This window comes from Bidens hawaiensis, unplaced genomic scaffold, assembly GCF_021521415.1.
Source record: "Bidens hawaiensis isolate Kalapana, Puna unplaced genomic scaffold, B.hawaiensis_p1.1 tig00017009_1, whole genome shotgun sequence".
Taxonomy (NCBI): Eukaryota; Viridiplantae; Streptophyta; class Magnoliopsida; order Asterales; family Asteraceae; genus Bidens; species Bidens hawaiensis.
In genome coordinates, this window is record NW_027492574.1 from 202,888 (window position 1) to 217,958 (window position 15,071).

Here is a 15,071-nt window from a genome sequence, read left to right on the forward strand (position 1 = left end):
AATTCTTATCTTCAAATTAAACATGGGTAGTGATGGTAACTATTTCTTTGTGAAGGTTATTGACAAAATAGTGGTGCATGCAGAAGAACCATGGACTGACCATTGGTTACCTTTTACAAACCTAGACTTGCTTGTGCCACCTTTTGATGTTGGTTCTTTCTTTTGCTACAAGAAACCGCCACATGGCGGTTTCCCGGATATTGTGAAAACCCTTAAAGATTCGTTGTCTCGAGCTCTTACGTTGTACTACCCGCTCGCTGGCGAGATCCTTTGGAATGAAGATGTTGGAGAGAATCAGTTTCGTTGCAACAACCGCGGTGTGGACTTCATTGAAGCTGTTGCAGATGTGGAGCTTAAGGAACTCAATTTGTATAATCCTGATGAGAGTATTGAAGGTAAATTAGTACCAAAGAAGATGCATGGGGTGCTTGCCATCCAGGTAATTAAATTCTAGTTACTTGTTAATATATGTAGTAATTTAATAATTATGTTTAAAATGTGTTATAGTGACAACTTGATGAATATAATAAAAGGTTTAAAAATTCAATGTATCATGACTCATGGAGATAATTATCATGCTAATGATTTCATTTAGTACTATTATAAATCAAACAAATAATTTTTTATATCAATAATCATGTACCAAATACAGCCAACAGTTTTGTAGTGACAATGTGGCACACATGATCAATATTCATATGTTCTATAAGTCAACGTTAATACTATGTAATTGTATCTTAGTTTACAAAAAAAATTATATTAATATGAATGGAATCAATAACTTATAGTTATAGAACCATAGCAGTAATATATGCCTACCATAAAATGCAGGTTACCGAGTTAAAATGTGGAGGCATAATGATAGGGTGCATGTTTGATCACCGGGCAGCTGACGGATACTCAGCCAACATGTTTATTTCATCATGGGCAGACATAGCTCGATCTGAAGCCCCGTCTATGGTACCCTCTTTTCAAAGGTCCATCCTCAATCCAAGGTGCCCAACCGCTTATTCATCATCAATCGATGACGTGTTTGCTTTGTTTGAACCACCAACAAAGCCGGATCATGAGCATAACAGTAGCAATGATGATCATGTACTCATTAACCGCGTATATTACATTGAGGCTGAGCAACTTAACAAGCTACAATTGTTAGCAAGTGAAAATGGCCGAAGGAGCTCGAAACTAGAGGCGTTCAATTCTTTCTTGTGGAAGATAGTAGCACTGAGCATGGAAGACTCGGGAAATCACAATAAAATGTGTAATGTGGCTCTCGCCGTTGATGGACGGAGTAGGTTGAGTGAGGGAGATGGAGAAGAGAAAGAGAAACTAATGGCTTCTCACTTTGGCAATGTTTTATCAATGCCATCTGGGTTGAAAGATCACAGGTAATAAATTTATTTAAGGGTTACTTATTTCTTTTTGATTTGTTAAAGATGAACATATAATTAAGTTAACCAAAACACTAGAATGATTTTACAGTATTTGTTCTCAAATTTCTATTTTTTCATTAGTGCAAAAAATTGATACAATTCTAAAATAAAACTTAGGCTACAACCTATACTTTTTACATGAGTTGCAAATAAAATGTTTTAAAAACTAATTTGCTTTGGTCTAAAACATTAGGAGTTGAAGGAGATGTCATTGTGCAATATAGCGACGGAAGTTCATGAGTTCTTGCAAACCGCCACCACGAAAGACCATTTCTTGGACCTAATAGATTGGGTGGAAGAGCGACGCTCACAACCACTAGTAGCAATAGCATTTGCCAGCAAAGAAATGTCAGTGATGGTGTCATCAGGAACACGATTCCACATCATGGACAAGATGGACTTCAGATGGGGTAAAGTGGTGTTTGGATCATGTCATGTCCCATATGGCAGGCAAGAATGTTACGTGATGACATTGCCAAGTCCGACCAACCACAACGATTGGGTAGTCTATATGCATTTGCCAGTGACACAAATGAACTACATTGAGTCCCATGCCGGTCACATGTTCAAGCCCTTGAATTCCGATTACCTGCAGATTTAACGCGTGTTATCATATTCTTAATTTACATGTATATTGGTTTGATATATATTTGTTTTATGTTGAGAAAATATCGTTCGTTGGTATGACATTAAACAATAAACGTTTCTCACGATCTAACAATGTTAATCAATTAGTACATCTATGATCTCATTAACAATAATAACAGTAAGTAGTTTGCCATTCTTTTTCCTTATATGCATGAAAGCCATCCACAGTTAAGTTTTCTAACTGATGTTGAACATCAAGCACCATAATACGCACCACCCGTCTATGATCAATTGTTTCTAACAGTTATAAGTTCTGCATTTGTGTTTCTTTTAATGCATATCAAATTAGGACAACGATTACATTTCAGCATCCATGATTTCCATACTAATTAGCAAGAAGTTTTTGTTTTGCATATTTAGTTTCTTGTGTGTTGTATTTCGAAATTAAGAAAAAAGTTGCCCCAAAACTCTAGCCGAAATAGGATATGTTTTGGCTAGAGCGCTCAAATCTGCTACCAAATCGCATTGCAAGATACTAAAGAAAATAAAAGCTTTAAAGATTGATTTATTTTTCTAAATAGCTAAGAATAGACAAAATTTCTCATTATGTATTTTAAAGAGCATAAAAACAAAATTACTACAATCCCATTTAGAAAAAAGTGGCTTGACTAACAAAAGCAAAATGAAACCAGTTGCATTCTTAAAGGAATGTGGTTTGCCTTACACAGTCTTCTTCCTATTAAATTCTTAAAAGAGTTTGGCCAACTTGAAAAAGCTAAAGCAGAATTCACATCATGTAGATTAGAAAGGAGAACATTGCATGGAGAAACAACAAAAGATTCACATTGAAAGTTATTTTCTTTATGTTATTTGCCACTTCAAGAAATTCCATATGATATATCGACCCAATAGAAACCATATGTGGTCGTTGGCAAAAGCCCTACGACAACTTATCCTGACGATGTGTCGTTGCAATAGGCGTCATATAAAAAACATAAATTGACGACTTGTCATCGTTATTGGTTAGTTTATTTCATATTCCTTTTCTTTTAATCAACATAGTTAGTGGTCGCCAACTGACTTATATTAATTCTGTTAAATATTTGTTTCTATTTGCCAAAAAAGTTAGCAACGAACCCTAAGCGACATAAAGCGTCGCTAGACCACCCACAACAACTTGGACCTTTGGTGACTACATTTGGCCAACGACCCTTACGGCGATGGCATGTCGTCGCCACAAGTTGTAAAAACTTCGTCTTATCAAATGAACTTCCTTGAAGTGTGTACTTTTCTTGATCTCTTCTATAGTGAAAGTTCTTAAAGAAGTCATTACATTGTGATATAATTTTTCTATAAACAAACAAAAAGATTGTTAGGTATAAAACACTATTCTAGATAGACAAAACATTTTGATTCATTGATATCTGTATTGTAAGTTGTATTTGTTTGTTGAACTAACGAACATCGATTATGGATATCTAAAATATTGATCGTATGTTGGTCTTCTTAGGTGTGTCATGTAGTTTTGTAGGTTCATTTTGAAATGTTTTAAAAACCAGAACCAACTTAAGCATAGTAATTCAAGATTCAGTAAATAACGAGAAAAACTGATTATGGTTGTAAAAACAAATTAAAAACTTTACTAAAAGCATTTTAACCTTCTCCAAATTAACAGGATGAAAAACATATCAAGAAAATAATGGAAATTCTAACGGGTCGGTAATGGAAGGAAATATTCAAAGGAGCATAATAGGACAATAACATTTGATAATTAATTATATCGAACACAATATGCAAAACGAGTAATAATTTATTAGGATGTGAAACGAAAACAAAATTTGTTAAGAAACTGAGAAAAAGCTATATCCATTTTCAATCGTAGTTTATTGATCAACTCGTGATAAATTCGTTAGAAAAAAAAACAAATGTATATTAATTATACAACAATTAAAAAGTATATGTTGCAACCCCGAATGTTTCACGCGTAGATGAAATGAAAAATCTCTGACAATGGTTTAATCTTTTAACTATTTTTCTCTTAATTGACCTCTGTTAAAAAAACACTTGACATCGTTAGGTGTTTTTCCGAATTTCAAGCTGATGTTTTAGACATTTTGATCGGAAGAAATATACGAGTCGACTGAGATAAAACTTATCTTGAAACAGTTATACAAATGGCTTAATTTTTGTTAATTGGAAATTCAAACACCTGAATTAAAACATTGTTTCGTTAATTACATTAGTCAACTCGTATTCTTCTTCCAATCAAAATCCCATAAACATCGGTTTGAAAGTCGGGAAAAAAAACTTAACGACATTAATTTTTTTTAACGGATGTCCATTGAGAGAAAAATAGCCGAAAGGTTGAATCATTGACAAGATTTTTAAAGGAGGGGTTATTGTCGACCTATACACAAAATGTTAACTTCTTTGATTTTAAAATTTATTCAATATTTGTTATCTTTTTAATCGATTCTCTCTTAAACAAGCTTAAGAAAGTTAGACATCACTAATTAATAATTTAAATGCATAAGATTTTAAAGTAACAAAGCATGCCAAATTTAGAAAGAATTAAGTGTGCAAAATCAACTTTCAACAAATTCATCAATAGTGGTTGATCGATCTCCATTTGATTACCACTCTATCTTCATTTTTTAATAAGATTTGGTTGGTTTTAAGTTTCCAAGCAATGTCTTCAAATGAGACTTGCATATTTAATTTTATGCATTGAAGTAAGTTAGACTACTTTGAAATTGTCTTCAAACATTTTGGATATTTTTAAATCACCGCATGTGTCAATCACCCAAGGAGTTAAGTCTTATATTAAAATATATTAATGCAATTTGAAGACGTATATACCAATGTGGTTGGTGGCCAACTGACAAAAGCAAAGTCTTTAAAACACCAAAGGGTTAAGAGGTTTTGTGTTCAAGTCTCCCTAACGATAGAAATTTGTCGTTCATAAAAAAAAATGAAGACGTATAACATGTTGGATGTTTTCTCATGGAAGATTCTGCCAACCATTTTGTTACTTACACTTCTACTTTGTAAAAATATCCGTTTTTATAAACTTTAAAGGTTCCAACTTTATAAAACTTATTAAAATTTTTAGAACTTGTTTTATTATTCTTAATTTTGGGTTTTAACCATTTTCTTATTAAGCCAATTTAAAAAATGAAGTATTTAACTCAACTTTCGTTTAGTTTAGAAAGATATATTTATAAGATTTATAAAAGTGTGGTCATTATTGAATGATCTTAGGCTCAATTAAAAAAACATCCTTCTTATATTGATATTTATTGTATGCTGATCAAAGATGTGTAGACACGTTAATTGCTCACACCATTCACAACTGATACATGATTATACTACTTCCAATGTTAGGCTCATCGTTGTATTTTTCGATTGATTTGTACACGTAAGTGAATTGTTTGCTTGATCTTATGAATCTCTTAAAGCAAATCATGACCCATGTTGATTAGGGCATGGTCAACTTCTAGATATAAGATTATATGATTAGAATCTAATGAACGAGAGACATTAAGGATATGGAATTGAAGAAACACTAGGTGAACCCTGGGCAGATTATAGATAATCTGGGGGTTAAGTAATGTTTCCCACGAGGATGAGGTTCAGCAGAGAAGATTGTTCTTCAGATGACCTGCAAAACATACACCGTAAGCTCGTCACTAAGAAGGGGGGGTTCCTCCTTGTGACCACCCTCCGGCGTGAGAATCAGACTAGATTGCTCTGAATATAAGTGTATATTAAGAGATTGCTAGATAAGATGAGATATCAGATGATGTCCTTACCATTCCAAGGTGTTGGAGTATTTATAGCCGAAGGTAGGTTTCCTAGAAGGTACAGCCGGCTGAATAGTATTCCTGTTCCACCAACAGTGGACTGCGCACAGGCCATGCTGGTTGGTGGATAGGCTACGGCCAACAGTAACAAGGTCGGCTATACACTGTTCCTTTACTGCCGGCTACGCATTGTTCCACCAACTGTAGGCTGCGCACGTCCCATCGTAAGGGTTGGTGAGTAGGCAGCGGCTAATAGTGACAAACAGTACTAGAGGGTGCTCCTCCTCGTACTGTTGTCGGTGAGCTGTCACCCTGTGATTGGTTCATGGGCTGTTCTGGTCAAATCGTCTGTTCTGTCCATACCTTAGTAGGTATAGTACAAAAGATCTTCCAGAAGCATACGGACTGGCTCATTTAGGCGGGAGTATTCCCGCCTTGCTCATTCCTTCATGTGACTACTGAAGTAGCTAGTGCCTTGTGCGTGTAGCCTTGCTGTTAGTGCAGGTAGCCTTCCCTGATGGCTTGTATCCGCAACTGCGGGAACAGGCGGGGTACTTCACCATTGGGAGGCTTTCCCTGCGGGTACAGCTGGCGTACTGCGCGTAAGGTTTTCTCTGAGCATGGTGGGTCCTGCGGGAGCAGTTGGTCGTTGCGCAGACGTCCCTGTTCAAGGTGAGTCTTGCGGCTCCAACTGGGCTCTGCTGGGACCTACCTCTCCAATGTTCTTCTCATGAATTATTAATAAGTGAGGTGAACTTTTGGACTTAGCAAGGGGTTTTGAAAAGGGTTTAGTTTTTAGGTTTTCCGTGGTGATTCTTCCCGCGGTTTTCCTGATGTCACGCAGAAATTCCCGACTTTTCTGCTTGATCTTTGGGTGTGAAGCGGGTAGGTTTGTAACTTCCTCGCAAGTCAGGAGCGTTGAGTCCCACTTGTGTGGATTCTCCATGGGGTTTTGGTAGTTTTCAACATATTGATCAATTATGCTAAAACCACCAATCCCATCATGGAGTTTCAAACAATATAGTTCTCGACGTTCCCATCATGCGGGGATGTTATTCCCGTTTCCACAAGCATGGCCCAGAAGATCCTTCTTGGTTTGAATTCCCTGCATAGTGCTAAGTATGTGAAGGGTTTTGCCTTGACACTGTACCCGCACTCGTCTTACGGTTACTTTACTTCCAAGGTATTCCTGGCGTCAATTCCCTGCGGGTGCTAAGTATGTGAAGGGTTTTGCCTTGACACTGTACCCGCACCCGTCTTATGGTTACTTGGTTGCCAAGGTAAGGGGTATTTTCCCGCTTACTTTTGAATCTTTTTGAAATTCGAAGAGTTGGTGAGAGGATAAGAACAGTCCAAACCTCTGAAACGTCGTGCGACGGTTTCTTCTGACTGTGTCAGGACGTGCAGGAAGTTATGGTGACGTGACAGTACCTGGTCATTCCAGACGCTTTTTCAGGCGCGTGGGCGCGATTTTTCGGTCGCGTGGCCGCGAAATTAATGGTACGCGTCTTTTCAACAGCTGTTGCCAGCTTGCTTTTTGCCACGTGTCATAGTTTCATTGCACCTTCGATTTCTCTCTCTTCCGCATTAAATTCATCGCATTAATTGCGATTAGTATATAAAGGGGGAGAGGGTCCTTTAATTCACACTTTCACTTCTCTTCATCTTTAACGATTTCCGGCGAATACTCTCCTCTTCTCAGTCGAGCATTCTCTTGAAATCGTTTTCTTCTTTTATTTGCAAGATGTCTTCTCACGATGTCGAAGCTACAGCCGATGACAAGAGTACTGCTGGTGAGTGCCAGTGTGCTCTGCCTGTCGATCTGTATCAGTACGTCGTCAGGAAGTTCATGCTCGAGTCTCTCGAGCCTGAGTTTCCTGAACCCCATCAGACGGTGTACGATGCCCCCAGAGGCAAGATCGGGGTATATGCTGCATTCTTTGTTTATGGGAACCTTAGGTTCCCATTGACAAAGTTTGTGTACCGTGTCCTGGAGAGGCACGGTGTGCACCTGACCGAGGTGCACCCGATGGCGATTGCCAAGATTCGGCACTTCGAGTGGGTGTGCCGGATTCTGGGCATTGAGCCCTTTGTCGACCGCCTGATGACCTTCTACTCTTGGAGGTGCATCCAGGGGTGGTATACCCTGATAACCCGGATAAAGGGTTTGAAGATTTGCGCAACCGAGCGCAGTCTTCGCGCGTGGAAACGGGAGTTCTTCTTCATCTCCGCCTGTGCCATCCCCCTTGCCATGAAATTCAAAAATGGGCAAGCACTTCCCAGCCTTCACGCCTCCAACTACCAGGAGGCAGAATGGTTCTCGAGGATATCCCGAGTCCAATCTCCGGTTTACCGGTTTGCGGAGTCCGGGATGGTGATGCTCAGGATGAGCCGGGTGTTGAAGGATGCGGATGCGCGAAAGATCCCGATCATCCTCGAATATGGTTTGAACTCTATTCCTTATGGTATGCTATGTTTCTTTTTGTTGATTTAGAATCTCTTCTAACTTCTTTCCTGTTTATTTCAGAGGGGAACGACTTGCAGTCGCTCCTGTATCCGCGGGAGGCTGACGGTCCCGCTCGGATGGGTACTCGCGCTCTAGACGAGAACGAGTTGCCCATCCTAGAACAAACGGCGGATCGGTTCGTGGAGGTCTACCCGCTAGGCCACGAGATCCTGAGCGCCAGGCGGCCAGGTAAGGCGCTATTCAACCCTCGACCCCTCAATGTTGAAACCTCTGCTGGAATTCCTCTAATCTTATGTTCTGATGAGGAATCCGCAGATGGTCCTCCGTTGGTGCGGAAGAAGAAGGCTGCCGGCGGGAAGGGGAAGGAGAAGGTGGCCTCCACTGCCGATCCGGTGCCTCGGTCTGACTCCGAGGCCGAGAGCGAAGAGGTGGCGGGGAACCCTGGTGGTGAGAAGACCACCGCTCCGGAGGCTGTGACGACTGTCACCTCCGGAGAGCCCCGGATGACGACGTTGAGCGGCGCAAAGAGGTCGGCTCCATCGGGTTCATCCCCGCCTGTCCGCACTTTCAAGCTCAAGAAAACCCGTAAGTTCAAACTTCCTTTATCTTTAACTTCATAGCTTAATATCGTTAACACTTGTCTTCTTTGTGCAGGCGTGGATGTTGACGCATTCCAGGGTGGAGCGCAGGGGAGTACCCCTCCGCCCATGACGGTAGGCTTGGTCAGCCTACCTGAGGCGACGACCCAGGCGGCTGCGCCTGCGCCTGCTTCCACTGGTTCAGTTGCTCACTCCGTTGAGCCGACTGTTCCAGCTGTGATGACGTCACCGCCGGCTGTGAGTGCTATTTTTACCGCATCTTTCACTGAGCCGGCGGTTACTTTTGCTGCGGATTCCGCGGCGGCGACCGCGGCGGCTTCTACCATGCCTCCGTCATCGGAAACGACGGCCGATCCGTCAGGTATGTATGGGGCTTCTCGCCAACCCCTGCCTCCTTCCCATCTGCCTGACCTCTTGGATGGATTTCCCTTGGGTTCAGGTGATGGGTTTGGCGGCTATCGGCCTGTTATTGACCCTACATGTGCGTAGGGTTCTTTTTGGCCTATTTTATATATTTTTATCATCTTTTCCTAACTGCTTTGTTTTTTGCAGTGTCGGATTCCAATGAAGTGTATGTTCCACGATGGAACATCCGCCGAGGAACAACCCTTCGCACCCCTGTGGAGTGCGTGGAGTGGGCTCGTCACGCTGCTCCCAGTGGTGCGTTGGGGGAAGCCATGGCTAGCTACCAGGAGGGTAGGCTAACCAATGAGCTTCGGGTTCTCCTGGCCCGGATGCAGCCGCGCGTCGAGCTGCTTTGTCGTGAAAACGACAAGTTAAAAGCAGCTCGCATTAAAGAAGTAGCTCAGGCGCGGGCTGTCCGGGAGGAGAACCAAAGGCTTACCGCAGTGGCTGCGGAAAAGGAGAAGGCCTTCAAGGCCCTCGAGGTTGAAGTTCAGGCCCGGCTCGAGGCCCGTTCCAAGGCTGCCCAAGCTGTTAATGAACAGCTTAGGCTGGCTAAGGAAACTGCAAGGAACGCAACCGAGAGGGCCACCAAGGCTGAAGCTGTTGCTGAGCCTCTACGCGTGGAGAATGAGGAGCTTAAAGCCAAATTAGAGGCTCTCCAGCAGGCTCATGATGCCTTGGCGATGGAAGACGCCAAAAAGCTCCAAGAGATCTTGGACCAGAGGGGGGTGCTTGACCACACTGAGCGGAAGCTAAAGGGCGTCGAAGAGGCTGCGGATAAAGAAGTGTTGCTTGCCAACCTCAACAAGAGTGAAGCCGAACGCGCCCGTAACGAAGCTCAAGCTGCCCTCCAAGAAGCTCTGGTTGCCAAGGAATGGCTTCTTCGAGAAGCGTTGTCTCAGGTAAGCTTTTCATGTCTTTACGCTTTTCTTTGTAAATAGAAAAGGTTCTGAAGTATTTTTTCTTTGTATGTTGTGAATCGGGTCTTCTCAGAGATGTCTTATGACGATGCTATGAGCGCAGCCCTCAACGCTTCTCATGAGGATGGGGAAAAGGCCGGCTTCCTGCTTGGTCTAGGGTTCGTTGAGAAAGGCATCCCGCCTTCCAACTTCCTTTTGTATAATGTGGATACTGAAGCTGTTTATGACCAAGCAGTGAACCAGTATGCCGCCTTCCCGCATCCGGTGGTGGAGAAGGTGAACGAAGTCGCTGCTGCTGATGATGGGCTAGCTATCCTTAAAGCTTTCCTTGAACCACCACGCTCTACTGATGGAGCGGGTCCAAGTGGAAGTGGTCCTGAAGCTTGATTCTGAAGATCCCTTTCCACCATTAGCGTAGATTCTTGCTTTTGTATAGCTATCTTTGTAATATTTGAATTTGATGGAATAAAGATTGTGTTAGCTCTTTGCCTTGTTTATTTTACGCATGTTTTGATCTAACTTAGCAATTTCTTTAGTACTTAGATAAGTTAACTTTTTAACGTGGTAAATTATAAGTTTGTTTCGCTTCCTCTTTCATGATTGTGCGGGTATGACCGTCACTTACACTTAGTAGGATGGCTTCACTTTACTTATATCCGACCTGCGTGGAAGTTTTCCTCATCTTTTCCTTTGAAATTTTCTAAGTGTTCAGAATAAGTTAACCTTTGAACGTGGTAGATGATAGGTTGAAGTTTTGCTTCCTTGTTCGTGATTGTGCGGGTAAGACCGTCACTTGCACTTACAAGGATGGCTAAACTTTACTTACATCTGACCTGCGTGTAGGTTTTCCTTAAAACTTGAGATTTCTAGCGTTGTGTTTATGCGGGTTTTGCCGCCTTCCACACGTAACGACTTACTTCTTCCCCTATTTATGCGGTGAATACCGGCACATAAGTGTTGGAAGTTCATAAGTATAAAGGTAAGGCTATTAACACATTGTGAAAGGAAAATCATTTCCATTAGAAGTGGCTCTAGGCCTTTTCTTTACAAGTTTGGAATTGATCTACATATAACATTTGCGTAATTGAGCTCCATTCCATGTTCTTGGGATGGGAGTGCCATCGAGCCTTTCGAGCCGGTATGCGCCCTTTCCCAGAACTTCTTTAATAAGGTATGGCCCTTCCCAGACCGGGGCCAGCTTTCCTGGGCGTTCTTGGTTCGAAGCCTCGTTGTTACGCAGTATGTAGTCTCCTACATTGAAGTTGCAGAGTTTTACCCGCGTGTTGTAGTACTTTTGCATTTGTCGCTTGTAGTTCTCTTCACGTACTGCGGCTAAGTCTCTGCGTTCTTCGGCTAGCATAAGATCTAACCGTCTTTCCGCATCATTGTCTTCTGGCTGAATCAAGACCCTTGGTGAGGGTAAACCAATTTCGACCGGGACCATGGCTTCAGTGCCATAAGTGAGACTGAACGGGGTTTCTCCCGTACTGGCCTTCTTCAGCGTTCTGTTTGCCCAAAGGACGTGCGGAAGCTCGTCCACCCAGCCGGATCTGTGTTCCAAGAGTCTTTTCTTTATGCCTTCGACGATGCTCTTATTTGCTCTTTCCACCTCACCATTACCTTGCGGGTGTGCCACTGAGGTAAAGGTGTGGGTGATTTGAAGTTCTTTCAGCCACTGTTGTAGCTTCTTGTCAGCAAAGTTGGTGCCAGTATCGCTCACCAAATTCCGTGGAAGTCCAAAACGACAAATAATAAATTCCCAAATAAATTTTTTGATATGTTTCGCGGTTGTTTGGGCTAAGGGTTTTTGCTTCTATCCACTTGGTGAAGTAGTCGATGGCTACCACTAGGAACTGAACATTTCCTGCTGCTGTAGGAAATGGGCCTGTCACATCGATGGCCCACTTCTGAAATGGCCATGAAGAGGTGACTGGAACAAGTTCATTCTTCGGGCGGTGCGTGTTGGGTGCGTAGAGCTGGCAAGACCTGCATTTTCTGATGTATGCCAGCGCATCCGTATGCATCCCCGGCCAAAAGTATCCCGCGTTGTTTAGCTTTGCTACAACAGCACGTGGACCTGCGTGTACTCCACAGATGCCTTCGTGTACTTCCCTTAGGAGGTAGTCAGCATCTTGGTTGTCCACGCATCTTAAGAGTGGGCCAAGAAAGTTACGTCTGTAAAGGATGTCATCGATGAGTTGATAATTCAGTGCTTTACAGCGTAGTTTTCTTGCCTGTAATTTTGACTCTGGTAGTGTACCTGCCGCAAGGTATTTTATTATTGGTGTCATCCATGTTTCTGTGCCGGTTTGGATGACACAAATTTCCTTGTGCGGGACCGAAGGTGTCTCGAGGAGTTCAATGCGGATGTCCTTTCCTAAGTGGGTGAAGGCTAACGATGCAAGCTTGCTTAACGCATCCGCAGATTTGTTTTCACTTCGCTTGACGTGTATGACTCTGCAGTCGTTGAAATCGCGCATAAGGGATTTTGCTTGTGCGAGGTACAGGGCCATTGTGTCGTTCACGGCCGTGTACGTCCCGTTGATTTGATTGGCTACTAACATGGAATCCACGTGGGCTTCCAAGTGTTTCACTCCCATCTTACGCGCAATTCTCAGCCCAGCCAAGAATGCCTCATACTCGGCTTCGTTATTCGTACTTGGAAAATCCAGTCGAATAGCGTAAGTGTATTCTTGGCCTGCTGGGTTGGTTAGTTTCAGCTCTGCGCCTAAACCCTCGTTACTGGCTGCTCCATCAGTGTAGAGTCGCCAGACATCATTGATGTCTTGTGCTGGAGAGGGTTGAGCCTCTTCCTGGCACTCTTTTTACCGCGATGCAGGCACTTCTGCGATAAAGTCGGCCAAAACCTGGCCTTTTATGGCTGGTCTTGGCTTATACTTTATCGCGTACTCCCCCAACTCAATTGCCCATTTGGCTAGGCGTCCCGATAACTCGGGTTTGCCTAGAACGTTTGCAAGTTTGTAGTTGGAGAGAATGGTGATTGGGTGACCCTGGAAATATCGTCTTAACCTGCGTGAAGCGTGTATAAGTGCTAAGACTAATTTTTCGAGGGTAGAGTACCGGGTTTCTACGTCTGTTAGGATACGGCTGACATAATAGATTGGCATCTGGGTGCCTTTTCGTTCTACTAGCAGGACTGCCCCGGTTGCTCTATCTGTTGCGGAAAGGTATAGGATTAAATCCTCTCCCGCTTTTGGTGCTGTGAGCGTTGGGAGTTCGATCAAGCGTGACCGAATCTCCTGAAAAGCTGCTTCCGCTTCTGGTGTCCAGCGGAAGTGCGTTTTCTTTAAACAGTTTCTCAACGTTGACACGAAGGGAAACGACTTATCCGCGTGGTTTGCCAAAAAGCGATTAAGTGCCACTAGTCGTCCATTCAGTGTCTGAGCCTGTTTGATGGTAGTAGGTGATTCCATTTTGATAATGGCTTCGACCTTTTCAGGGTTCGCTCTGAAGCCATCTTTAGTGACGATGACCCCCAAGAACTTCCCTTCTTCCATTCCAAAGGCACACTTGCTCGGGTTGAGCTTCATGTTTATCTTCCTGAGCGTGTTGAAAGTTTCTTCGATGTCTTTCAACATCGCTTCTGGGTCAGGGCTTTTGATGACCAAGTCATCCATGTAGACTTCCAAGTTCCTCCCAATTTGGGCATGAAACTGGTTGTCCATCAGGCGTTGGTATGTGGACCCGGCATTCTTAAGTCCGAATGGCATCATTTGGTAACAAAATGTGCCATCGGGCGTCCGAAAAGCGGTTTTGTCCTGATCATCAACGGCCATGTGGATTTGATGGTACCCCTTATACGCGTCCAGGAAGCATTTAAGGCGGAACGGTGCCAACGAATCCACCTTAAGATCAATTTCGGGTAACGGATAACAATCTTTGGGGCATGCTTTGTTCAAGTCCTTGAAATCTATGCACATGCGCCATTGTTTGTTATTCTTCGGTACCATAACGGGATTTGCAACCCAAGTTTGATATCTACTAACGCGTACGATGCCTGCGTCAAGGAGTTCCTTGACTTGGGTTCTACACGCGTTAGTTTGTTCTGGCCCCATTACTCTGCGCTTTTGTACGACTGGCGTAACAGCCGGATCGCATTTGAGTTTATGCTCTGCCTTACTTCGGGGTACACCAGTCATGTCAGCTGGTGTCCACGCGAAGATGTCAGCGTTTTTTCGTAATAAGCGCTTTAGTAAGGTGCGTGTGGGATCAACGACTGTTGGGCCAATGGAAACGGCCTGGTCAGGGTACTTGCAGTTGAAGGCCAATCTTTCTGGTTCGGTGATGGTTGGTTTAGCCATCTTTGGTTTGGGTTTAGATGAGACAGATGCGATGCATACCTGGGAAATGCCGGTGATCATCGCTACACCCTCAGCTGTTGGCCATCCCATCATGCCGTGGACTGAGGATACCACGGCGTTGAATCTTGCCATCCCGTCTCTTCCGAAGAGAATGTCGTATGTGTGGTGTGGCTTCCTCATTACGACGAAATCCACGTCTTCTGTGCGTGAGTGATTCCCGTCCGTAAGAGTGACGGGGAAAGATAGGATGCCCAGGGGGGAGTTTGTGCTGCCATCGAACCCTTCCATCGAGGCGCAGATCGTTTCCAGGCGCTCTTTGTCTTCGTCATCTAGCTTGTCGAAGAACTGCCTGTACATCACCGTTGACGAGGCGCCGTTGTCAACAAGAGTGCGAGAAGTGATGTAGTGCCCCAGCTGGCTTTTGATGACGATAGGGCCTTCTTTGCTGGGTCCTCCTGGCACTCGCGGGAAGCGCACCTCAGCTTCCTTCCACGCGCATGGTTCTGTCGTTCGCCTTTTTCTTCCTCTGATCTT

General features: G+C 43.4%; 1 protein-coding gene and 1 pseudogene across 1 annotated transcript; both read left to right on the forward strand.

Annotated features, from left to right (window-relative positions):
* Positions 1–22: 22 nt before the first annotated feature.
* Positions 23–518, forward strand: LOC143552678 (coniferyl alcohol acyltransferase pseudogene; annotated as a pseudogene).
* Positions 519–900: 382 nt separating this feature from the next.
* On the forward strand, positions 901–2,287 carry LOC143552698 (coniferyl alcohol acyltransferase-like). Its single transcript, XM_077042848.1, is given in 2 exon segments — positions 901–1,407; positions 1,627–2,287. Coding segments are annotated over 2 exon segments (906 nt in total). The 5' UTR covers positions 901–909; the 3' UTR covers positions 2,035–2,287.
* Positions 2,288–15,071: the final 12,784 nt, after the last annotated feature.